The 12,864-nt window shown below is 34.2% G+C and overlaps 1 protein-coding gene across 1 annotated transcript in view; it reads right to left on the reverse strand.

The window, feature by feature from the left end:
* Positions 1–822: 822 nt before the first annotated feature.
* Positions 823–12,864, reverse strand: part of LOC129217520 (transmembrane protein 178B-like) — a 44,169-nt gene continuing 32,127 nt past the window's right edge. Inside the window, exons 3-4 of the mRNA XM_054851836.1 lie at positions 3,373–3,470; positions 823–2,400 (exon numbers count right to left, since the gene is read on the reverse strand). Coding sequence (XP_054707811.1) covers positions 2,131–2,400; positions 3,373–3,470 — 368 coding nt within the window. The 3' untranslated portion in view covers positions 823–2,130. The remainder of the gene's footprint in view (positions 2,401–3,372; positions 3,471–12,864) is intronic.

Genomic DNA, 12,864 nt, shown 5'->3' on the forward strand with positions numbered 1-12,864 from the left:
AAAATATTGGAATTGGAGGTTGTTTTGGCACTTTATTTTCAGCGGAAACCAAATGAACAAGTTTGTACAATAAAGATAAAATAAAATAGATGGTCAAAAAAAAAAAAAAAAATTTTTTTTTGCAGATACTGCCGTTTACCTTCCCACGGCAGTGTACTCTAGCTGATGTAATATTTACGTGTCGTCGGTACAACTTTGCTTCATCACAATTCAGTTCGTTACGTCAATTCAGTTCTCCTGGTACAGAGCTGTATTCTGCCGTGGGAAGGTAAAGGGCAGTGAATGCAAATTTTTCATTTTTCCATTTCTGTCCTGTTTTGTCCGCTGAAAGAAAAGCGCGAAAAAAAATCTAATTCCAAACTTCCCCTATTATTAGCATTGAATCCAAAATGAGTTTCTTCAAATATCTCAAGAAACTCATTTCTACAGACACTGACATCCACAGTACTATAACTTGCATTCAAACGCTTGATGAAAGTATATCTGTCATTAAAATAATTAACTTAGCTTTTGAATCGTAATTATTGATTTTTCCTTTTTCCAAATCGTAATTTTAGGCCTTCACTTCCCAAGTTGCTAGGATTATCCAAAATTTCGGGGTTCGGGTTTCCGCGGTTTATTTCAAATTGTGGAATTCTCCCAAATGGTGATTAAATCCGAGATTGCAACTGTTTGCGGAGTGAAGCGAGATTAGAGCTTCTGAAAGCAGTAAATAAATTCATATCATGTCTTGGAAGCGTTTATAAAAAATAAAGAGAATAAAATTGACAACTCTGGCTTGCCCCATGTTTTAGAATATATAATTGAAAAATCATTCTGCTCTATGTTTCTAAATATATTTTATTGAAAAAGAAACACAAAAGAAGTATCTAAAACAATGATTGTAAAAGGATAAATTAAAGACACATACAAAAATAAAAGCAACATTTTGGACATACACTATTTACTTTTTTCACATTAAATAAACGCATAACCATTTAGAGTAAAATATTAAATACAATTATTGAAATGTACGGTAGAAGTTAAAATTTAAGTTGCATACATCGAAAGTATTTTTTCTTCTGTCGTTTTTGTTTTCTTTTTCGAAAAGGTACCGTTTTATATTTATATTTTTAATAAACTTAAGTAATTATATCATCAAGATGAGTTATTTTACAACTTAAAGAGCGAAATTTGAAATGAAACTCATTTAGAAAATCCAAAAATGTTGAGGATGATTGGGCTGATCACTAGCATAAAAACTGAAAAATGTATTTACATAAAATGCTAATTATTTACATTCATCAAACACTAAATAACTTAAAAATGTAAAGAAATATTTTCAAACTTTGTTCTTTCAAAAAATATTGAAAAGCTAAAAATTTCAGTCTTCAATGAAAAGGAATGATTGAAACTATGCACTGATAGCTTACCATGCTAAATTTTAAATATATATATAAATTACTCTTGCATATTTTTTTTTTTTTTTATAAAACAGTGAAAATATAATATTTGAATTATTATAATGAAAACATAGATGACCTTATTACTAATGCTAAAATACACATTCAAAATTTTTCAAAGGATCTCACACTAAAGCAAGGACGGATCTTCTGACAACTTTAAAATAATTTATATTAACAGGTCTGTCCTTGTTATACACAAGGAAAACGAACTTCAAAGTCTTAAAAGTCAAATTGAAACACAATATCATTTGGCTGTGTTGTAGCAAGAGTTGCTTTTCACCTGCTTAAAACCAGAGGCATTTGCGATACGTATGAAAACGTACCCAAACCTGAAGTAAAAGTCTTGATAGTACCATAACCCTCTGTTAGTCTTACCTGTATCAATGACTTTTGGCATGCTCACACATGCTTTTGTATAACCTGATGGTAATTTCCTGTTTTGTGGAAAATTCTTTGCGTTAAGTCACTTGAGTAGAAAAACCCGATTTTGTTTTTAAAAAAAAGATGTTGTAATGTAATAAAATCTCTCATGCACAACACAAAATAAATTCACGGTATCCCTGAAAGCAACTTTTCTGTTCATTAAAAAGCAGATGCTCTCGCAACTTTTGTGGAACGCTTTCCATTCATCGTAAAAGGAGAGTGAGGTTTGGTCCACGATTGGCACAGCCTCTAGTAAGGCACATTAATAGCTGTAAGGTCCACCATATTGCGATCCGTGTGTGTAATAAGGCCCTGGATAGGCATACCCATATCCGTAAGGCTGCCTTTTGTCTGGGTAGACAGGCATGAGGTACTGCATGTTCTTGGCTTGTTCCGCTTTCTTTTCGTGGACGACGCAACAGGCAGCTCCAAGGAACAAGATGGAAGTCAGTAGGCACATGCCAACACCAATCCAAGCGAGGATGTAGGACCACCCATAGTAAAATTGAGTTATGCCATTCAACTTCAGGACCTAAAAAATAAAAAATAGTACATATTAAAAACCAAAAAGTAACTAAGAAGATTTTGAGTCTTTCGTTTTAGGTTAGAAAAAAAGTGTTTCGAAGTTCATTTTTTCCGCTGCCGAACAGAAATGAATAACAATAAAGATTTGGAATGAAAATAATAGAAATAAATTAAAAATTTAATACACAATTAAATTATTTTCGCTTTGAATCCACTTCACTTTGATTCAATATTAATCTCTAACTTACTTCAATAAATAAATCACTTACTAGCTCTGCACGGCAAAGAGCATTTCTAACGCTTTTTTTAAAAAAAATTTGCTATTGGAATAAAAAAACTAAAACTATGTTTAGAATTTCTGGAAGTTTGTAGATCATTTAGAGCTAAAAAGTTTTATCACGAAAACGCTTTTAAAACAATCAAATTCAAAAATCCTTTCATGAACGTTTGCTGCGACAAAAGTACTTTTAAATCAAGTTTATTCGAAACAAATTAACTTTTCAGTTTAGATTTTATATCTGCTTAAGTTTTCTCAGAAGCGCTAATTTTTGAGTCTTCATTTCAAAGTAATAATTCTGCTTGCACCACATTTTTCTCTTTGCAATAAAATAATTTTACATGCTAAAATTAAAATGCTTTTTAAAAATTAAAAAAAAAAACAGTAAATAAATTGAAAAAAAAAGTGATAACTTGATTAAATTAATTATTATTATTTTGCTTAGGAAAAGAGACTTTAAAGTAGGGTACACAGCACAGTGAGTAAATTTAGGTTTTTTTTCTCTTTTTTTTTTTGGAAAAGAAATTTGTTTTGAAAAAAAAATTTTTCCCCTTCAAAAAAAGCTTTTTTTTAAGAAAAAAAAAAAATCATCAGAGAAGGTAAGTAAAAAGCTTCTCCAGATAAGATCGTAAATTACACACGCGAAATAAAAATTAATCGAAATTCGTATAGGAAAGGTTTCAACCATCTTTGTAATCTTACATCAGGCCAGTTGTAGTAGGACATTTCGTCAGTGAGCTTCTGATAATCGTAGTAGTGAACTCCATGCCACAAGCCCATCGCCCCCGCATCTACAAGAGCTAAAATGCAAATGAAAATAGTAAACGTCAGAATCACTGTACAATTTTAGAACAAACATAGTAAGTAACAACGTCAGTAAAATTAACAACGTCTAAAAAGCATAAATTCGCAGATTACTGCGAATTTGTGCTTTTTAGACGTTACTTTACTGTTCAGCACAAAGGTAGTTACATATCTCAAGCATAGTAACATTCATAAACAAAGTGCTTACAATCAAATTGCGATTTTCAAGAATTTTGCGAAAACAATTGTCTTCTTTTGAGTTATTAAACCACTTAAAACTATACAGTCAAAAATTATCAAGGGACACTTCAAATCCGGTGTTTCGTAACGTAAGACATAATAATAATAATAATAAATTTAAAAAAAAAAAAAAAACATGAAAGTTTCTTTTTTTTTTTTTTTTGGCGCAACAGCCGTTATATTATAGACAAACGATTGTTTGAGAGTCAAAAAACTTCAAAACTGCAGCTAGAAATTGCTCTAAAAAGTAAACAATATTTTTATTCTTTGGGCATAATCAATTTGGCATTGAATCATAATTTTTGAAATTGGTGCAAAAACGAAAAGTAAAATCATGTGTAATCATATTTCGAATTTCGTTTATATTTTTCAGAAAAAACACTCAAAGTTATAGGAGCGAAACATTTTCTATACTGTTAGGAACCATTCATTAATTACGTAAGGGTCCCTAGGGGAAAGGGCGGTTAGAAAAATCTCTACATACCTTTACTTGGGGGGGGGGGGGTCAGACCCATTCTTACGTAATATTTTCTAAATCGATTTTTCATACTCGAAATCGCGCGATCAAGTGGTTGTAGGCCATTCCACGTAAAAGTCACCCCTTTGTCTCGAACGTAATGGTTCATATATTTCATTAAAAAGTGATAAAGGGTAATGACGAAATGTTTTGATTAAGAAATCACACATAAGTTGGTAATTTGCTTAGCAGAAAAACCTTGTTTATTAATATTTTGAAGTATTATTTTTTTTATGAAATATATGTGGCGTCACGTGCGGGACAAAATGCTAGTTTTCCGTGGAATGACACTTCTCGATTGTAATTTCTTATTTACTCCATGTTAGTCCCCTTCTGCAGGGATCATATTTCATTTGCTGCTTCTGGAAAGTAAAAAACACATTAGGTTGAGCTGTTTTTTACTTGTTTTTCAAAGAAGTGTAAAATATAATAAGAGAATCGCATGTCTTATTTTTAATAAGTATCGCGTTATATGCAAAATATATTTATCGAAGAAACATTCAGTTTAGATTCCTTTTAGAAAATATTTCTTCACACAAAAGGTTTAAAAAATAAATAAATAAAAAGTTAATTTGATAACGATTACAGTGATGTAAGATTCTTTATTTTATTATTTTGAAAAACGGAATGGAATCTTACGTAAAATAGAGGTGGAGGGGGGGGGTCAAAAATTGCCAAAATCATCCTTACGTAATTAATGAAGGGTCCCTTACACAAATATACCGTCATCAATGTATGCGAGTGGCATTGAAGCACCTGGGGCCGTTTAAATTTACAGCTGTAATTGCATTATGGCTAAGAATTAGTGATGCGACATGGATGGCAAAACATCGATGTTGGAAATTAAAACATCGATGGGACTGATACATCGACCAAAAAACGTCGATCTGTTTGTCAATATTTAACATACATGTTTTAGTATACTACACTACAAACTCACATAGATGATAATCTCTAACAAATGTTTCTTTATGGATCAGGACATTGCGTCTAATTTAAGCAATACAAAAGAATACGAACCTCACGAATATATTGAAACTACTGAACTGCAAATCATAAATACAATTTAATAGCAATAATTTCGCAATATCTTGGTACTGTGATAAGACAAAAAATGGTAAGACATGCAACAATTAATACAAACTAGGTAAATATGCGAAAAAATATATCATAGCACTTACAGTCAGTTGTATAAGGAGAAAGAGTCGTGCAAATATGTTAAAAGTACAAAATTAATTCTGACAATTATTATTAAGAGCAAGAAATATGTTTTGAACTGTTAGTGCTATATCGTTAAACACAAATTGTGAGTAATTGGGGGACGGCTTGTTGAGGGTAGACGCAGTGGCGGATACAAGTGAGGGGGGTCATAACACCCCCCCCTCTTCCCCCAACCCGCAACAATATTTGAATGTTTGCTCGAAAAAATAAAAAACTTGATCGAAACCGTAAGAAGTGTATACAAGGAGGAGGAAGGGATGGGATCATGACCCCCTCCTCCCATCAAAATCTGCGACAATACTTTGTAATCTGTTTCAAGGTTCATTGCATTTGAGTAGTAAAAATGACTGCCTGAAAAAAAAAAAGGTCGGACCGAAACCATAATAAGAAACAGTAATAGTCCAGTCAATAGGTAGAAAAAAACGGGCTTGCCTTACAAAAAATGGGGTCAAAGATTTTATTTTTTAAATTTGTGTATACTAGTGCCAATATGAAAAAACCAAGTTATCCAACACGAAAGACCTCGGGAGAAGTTTTGGGGGCCGAAAACCCCTTAAAAATTGTGACTTTTTGTAATATTTTCAAAATATCTCAAAAATGGTTAAAATTACAAAAAAACTTCCAATGCAAATGTTAAAGAGGATTAAATTTCCTTCAACTTTTGTCGTTACAACATTTTTGTAGCATGAAAAGCAAGCGAGTTACAGCTTCTTGAAAGTCACACTTTTTCTGAACTCCCTCAGCGAAGTGCGTGAAAGCGCATCGGATAACGGAGGAAAAAAGGAGAAACGCCGGCAGTCTGACCTTGGAAATCATTTGTCTTTCACAACTGAGGGTAAATGCCTCCGTTCCCTTTAACTTAAACAAAACACCCCCATTCCATCCCCCCTTTTTTTCTCCAAATGAGATGAAGCGACTCAATAGCTACTTATGTTGGTCACTTCAGCGTTTGAGCCAGAGTATGTTTTATCAATTTGTGTGTTCTGTATTACAATTTTTTTCCCTAGAAATGAATACGCCTGACCAAGGTGTTTTATTATTATTATTATTATTATTATTATTATTATTATTTGTGAAATCAGTTTGCGTGAATGCGAAATAAAGATTGTGAAGGAAAAGGGAACATAAAATCTTCAAAGATGCAGCGCAAAACGGCAAAATGAAGAACATCAGCGTTTTTTTTGAAGTTCTTAAAAGAAGTGACAATTCACACTGCCTGTCAAAAATGCTATATCAATGCGCAATCAATCTCTTCCCTTGAAGTAATGGTTGAACCTAACATGTTAACTAAATTCCTCAAGAAAGATTTCTGGCAAATTATAGCAACAAGAACCGTCTTATTCAACTTCTTGAGACATATTTCGAAGAGTGTGAGATTGAAGTCAGGCAGACTCAAGATGATGTCGACTTACTTACTGCTCTTTCAAAGGCAAAAAAAATTGAAAAGTTTGTTATAGTGGGCTAGAAGATATAGATCTGTTGGTGCTGATGACAGCTTTAGGACAGCCTTTCAGCAACTTGTTCCTTTTAAAACCTGGAAGAGGGAGTACTTGTGATTTGTTTTTTCCCCCACTAAATCTTTTAAGTTTAACCCCAGCAATATTCTTTTCATCCATGCGTTTAGTGGGTGTGATACGACTTCGGCAATCTTTGGCCAAGGCAAAATTAAGTTGTACAAAATAGTCAAAAAAGAAAAAAACTCCTGAAATTAAGGAAGCTATTGAAGAATTTAGGGACCCAATCTGTCATCGTGATGCCTTAGCTGCAGCCGGAGAAAACATTTTGCAAATATTATACACAGGTGACGTAAAGTGTTTGAACCTATCTTTGGATACTTTGCAATTTAATCTTTTTATAAAACTAGTACAGGGCTAAGATAAATCTTGAAGGGCTACCTCCAACGTGCGGAGAGGGGGGGGGACGTTATCACTCATATCGGTTCTACCACCAAATTCAAAGTTAGTTGAGCAACATAATTGATCCAGAGAAGTGGGGTTGGGAACGCAGAACGCAAGATCTAATGCATGTTGACAAGAAAAGAGATTCAGTTACTCTGAATCTTTTGAAAATTGTACCTTGTACCTGCAAGAAAAATTACACTAGAGCCTGTTCTTGTCATAAGGCAGGTTTAAAATGCTCCAGCACGTGCAAACACTGCAGTGGCACAAATTGTAAAAATGTTGCAGAAATTTCATCTTTGGATGAGACTGCTGAAGATGATGATTTGTTCCAGGAGCTTTTGGAATTACCGCAACAAGAAGATGAATGGGGCCGTGGTAGCCTGATCGGTAGGGCATTGGACTCGGGGCCGGAGGGGCTCGGGTTCGATCCCCGCTGGTCGAAGACCCACCGTCGTCATTAAAGGGGACTGGGCGACGTTAAATATGCTCGTGGTCTCAATGTCCTCCAAGTGAAACGATACCTCTGGGGGTGCTAGTACCAGGTAGCTATTAGCTCTTGAACTAGTTCTAAATTCTCATTAACTGTTCGATCCGGTGATGGTGCTGCCATCTATCGGTATATAAAATAATGGAGGCAAGGCACTAGTATGCAGACCTCGACATAAAATACAGTTGAAGTCAGTTGTGACTCTTGAATAGAAATAGAAAAGAAGATGAATAATTAAAGGACCAAAGCTTCTTTCTACCCCCTACAGATTCTGAACCGGGAGAACCTGGACCTTCAAAACGGCTTCGAAGAAGATAAACAGCGTATTTTGTTGTCCTTTCTCTATTTGCTTTAAGGTCGAATGAATCTCTCTGTAATCTAGATCTGTATTATTCTGTCTGTAATTAATCTGTATTAAGCTTCTACAGTTGGATTTTCGTTTTGAAGAGTAATTCTTTTGAGTTTTTCAGGCCTCAAAAAGTCAGTTTCTGCAGAATTTTTTCAAAGTGTTCATTACGTATTGCTATTGTACCTTTATTTATGCATTATTATGTCTATTGTTTGCTTATTATCACCCTAATATTTATTCATTCACATTTATATTTTCGAATATTGCATTTTCACTTGTAATAGAATAGATGGTACGAATTATGTGCTTTAAATGAATGAGAAGATTATGTAATTTAATTACAAACTGCAATATAAATCATATGTTATTGGAGTCTGACTGAAGACTACCTCTGTCAGACTAGAAATATTAGTTCGTGAGCGGTGGGGGAGGGTTTATTATTATTATTGTATCAGAGCAAAGGATGCATGACTGTGGTGATTGTTTGCTTATTAGCTGCCTAATATTCTTTCCTTCACATTAATATTTAAAAATCGCATCTTTGTTTGCAATAATTAGACTAGAATATACGAATTACATCCCTCAAATGAATGTATATATTGTGTAATCCAGCTATAAATAGCAATTTATCATCTATTATTGGAGTCTGATGAAGACTACCTCTGTCAGATCAGAAAAGTTAGTTCGTGAGCAGTGGGGAAGGTTTTTTTTTTAATTATTGCATTGTCGTATGTGCTTTAAATGAATGTGTATATATGTATTTCAGTTTCATAATACATCGTTTGTTTTTGGAGTATAGTGGGAACTAATCTGACAGCCAGAAATGCTACTCTGTGTCTAGCGGGGGGGGGGGGGGGTAGAGCAAGAAACTCAAACTACTCTAACTGTCGATAAACTCTCTGAAACTAAAGTTTATATTCAAGTTCTAATAATTATGACGCCTTGCTTTCGGTGTGAAAGCTTTTTTTTTTCGGAGTGGAGGAAAACTGCCTATTTTCAAAGAGCTACAGCAAGCTTGTTATTTGTGCTACAAAAAAGTTGTAAATACAAAAGTTGTAGGAAATTTTATGTTCTTTAAACCTTACATTTAAAACTTTTTTCTAAGTTGAACCATTTCGGAAATATTTTGGAAAAAACAAAAAAAGTCATAAATTTTTGTGGTTTTTCGGCCAGCAAAAGTTCTCCCGGGGTCTTTCGTGTTGGATAACTTGGTTTTTCCATGTCGGCACCAATATGTACAAATTAAAAAAATAAAATCTTTGACCCCATTTGCAAGGTAAAATGTATCTATTGACTGGACTATAAGTAGTTCTCGATTTTTTTTGGGGGGGGGGGGGGATATTAATTGTCACTTTTCTATTTATAACATATGTATTTAAAATATGTAGACAGTAAAAATAGCTTTTCTTGAGACAGTTAGTCTGCGGCACTGAGTTCAGGAACCAGTATAATGAAAAGTAATAAAGAAGTGTCTGACGCCCGTTTACTTTTTATAAGCAACAAATTTAATCAACGATAGTTTTTGTCAAACCATATCCAAAGCTTCAGGCATCGCTTCAATCGATAAAACACTTGAGTCCGTAAATGTTTTTTTTTGATGTAAAGTCTCTAAAGATTAGAATTTTTTTCTGTTGTAATTTTCAGACAGTTCAGTTTTTAGTCGTACTGAGTTTATTTTAAATGAGCTGTAAATAGTTTATTAGTTTAAATCAGTGTTTAGGATTTAGTTTCGTGCAAGAAATGTAAACTTTGAGTGTCGTGTTAGCGCAAAACCTCATTATACATAGGCTCTCGCAGGGGTGCCCACCTAGGCAGTGGCGGATAGAAGGAGAGGGTCATAGGGGTCATGACCCCCCCCCCCCTAAAACGTGGACAATATTATCCGTTCGCATTGTATTCAAACACTTTATGGATAAAATGTAAATGATTTCAGTTTTGTTTCAGTTTTTGAATTATTTTTACAAGTAAATACTTGAAATACTACTTCTTTTAATTGTTTATAAAATTTAAGTCGTGAGGTTTTTGTCCTATTAGGTGCCATATCCCTGACCGATGTGGTATTTTTTAAACACCTAAGCAGTTTCAGAAATTTTTCTTACCAAAAACCATAAGTTTATTCATTGAGGAAGGGGGAGGGTCACTCTTTAGCATGAGCCCCCTAAAATGTTATTCTGTATCCGTCCCTGGGTAGACGATAAGTAACCCCCAATATTTGGTGTTTAAGCGCATTTCTCTTTTCGCTGACTATTCCACCAGGCAGAGAAAAAACTCTTTCCGAAGAAACAAAAGTCACCATCACTATCAAATACTCAGAGCCGGCCTTAAGCCGATTAAAGCAAAAAGACCCAATTGGGCCCCGCGCCAGCAGGGGCCCCGCTCTAAAAAGTCTTTTTTCCCTTTCTCCTGAAAATAAATAAGAAAAAAGAAAAGAAAAAGTTCAAATGAACTTTACTGATATTCATTATAATACGCTTAACTGATACTTAATTTGGTATTATGGAGCTATTTTCAGTTTGACTAATGGATTTAGGGAGAGTTTCTTGTCTATATCCAAGGCCGTATACCCACTGTACCCCATTAATTCCGATCTAGAGAAAGGGACTAGGTAGTGTGGAACCAATGGACAAATTTTTAATGATTATCGGCAATTAATACGGTGAGCATTAACATACAGGTCAAGGGGCCCTATCCCAGGACCGTAATATCTCATGGGCAATGCAGGAATTTACCCAAAGCCCCGAAAGTTTAGGAATTCTCAAAGGTTTTAGCTCAGGAATTCCCATTTTCATTTATTTCACTTAATATATTAACTTTTATTAATTTTTTTTTAATTTCTTCATTTTTGTTGAAAAAAAATGCTAAAACTCAGCAGCAATGACAATTTCTCTAATATACAATTAAAACTAAAGTAGGTACGTTTCTAAAAAAAAATAATAATAAAATAAATAAATAAATAATTGAATAAATAATAAACTTCAAATAGTGCTTGCTTAATACGCGTAAAACTTTTCTATAACCATTCTAAAGAGAACAAATTGCCTATTGCTTTCATTCCTCTCCTAACGTTATACATTTAGCCTGCAAATTTGGTTTTGAAATCTTCAATGTCTACAAATTTCTAGGGCCAGCTATCAAACCCTGACATTTCTCCTAATGTAAATGAAGGTAACTTAAAATGCTTTTTTAAGACTTCAATTTCAAAAAATTTCAGGAAGAGGCTACCCGAACGTCTACCCTTACCTCAACTTTACCACCAAAGACTAATTACATCACGAAGTTTTCAGTTTCAAAACATTTCCAATCAAAGAAGATTCATAAATTTCACAACGCCCTCCCCTTCTCCCCTAATATCTCCAAAAGTAGTCTAAAATAGTGTTTTTACGATTTAAATTTCAAAACATTTCCAGCGGAAGGTCTCTGAACACCTCTTTCTAATGACCCTTTTTCTAAGATTCAGCACAATAGCTTAAAATTTCGCATTTACAAAATATTACCACGAGAAAACCCTTGAATTCTTCCCTTTCCATGAATAGCCTAAAATTGATTTCACTTTCGAAAAAGATTCCGGGCAGAGTCTCCTCCCTTGTCCTCTATCGTTACCAAACAGGGCTTTAAACTACGTTTTTAACAAATCAGTATCGAAAATTATTTGAAGAGTCGCCGAATCTTCTGACGTCACTAATGATAATTTAAAATAGTGCCTTAAATCCTTTGATTTTGAAAGTTTTCTGCAGGCGATCACCAAATTCCCTTTCTTCATCTTCATCAAACATTACCCAATTGGGACTACAATTGCGGAAAAAAATTCTGAGAGAAACGCCCAATTTCTTGTCGTTATCAAAATTAGCCTCAACTTATCCTAAATTTGAAAAAATAATTTGGTAAGTAGAAACCTCCGCCCCCCCCCTCCCTTAATTTCACAAAAAAATGCCCTCATTTGCGGTTTCAGAGGCCAGCTTTGAAGACTCTTCCGGGGACCGTAATCGGTTTATCTAACTTCTAACTCCCTCCTCATTTCCGTATGAAAACTGCTCAGAAAAAAAGACTTCAATTTTGAAGAATTTCTAAGAGGAGGTCTCCCATTCCCTGCAACTCCGTTCTACTTTCGACATCAACAAAGACAGTCCAAATTTTCTTTTTTAGAACTAGAAAATTTCGGTGAATTTTACTTTTCTGTCAAAGTAATAAATTGCTCACATAGGCGGCTCGTACGTGAGGGAGGGGAGGGGGGAGAAACCGCCCCCTTACTTTTCAGAGTTAAAATTAATGATCTATAGGGAAATGATTTTTTACTCGGTGGATTGATTTATTTCCCTCAAATAAAAACTGAAAATTCCAACTAAATGGACCTTTTCGTGTATCTCACGATAATTGAACTTGATTTTAAAGTGGGAAGTCTACGGTGATCATTCGGCCCTATTTAGGAGGCCATATTCCACATGTTTTGGAGATTATTTAATCATGTTGAAATCCCGTAATAAAGTCCGATTTTGCAAAAAAAAAAAAAAAAAAAGAAAAAAAAATCAGCACCAGGGGCACCGTTTCCTAATCCCCACACTTCTTTTGACCCACCACTTTTTTCGTGCACCAGCCGCCTAAGATAGTGCATAAAGAATTTCACGGCTACTTATCTTACGTTCTTATAAAACTAACAGATTTTTGTGGGCATTCATTC

This window comes from Uloborus diversus, chromosome 2 (genome assembly GCF_026930045.1).
Source record: "Uloborus diversus isolate 005 chromosome 2, Udiv.v.3.1, whole genome shotgun sequence".
Classification (NCBI taxonomy): Eukaryota; Metazoa; Arthropoda; class Arachnida; order Araneae; family Uloboridae; genus Uloborus; species Uloborus diversus.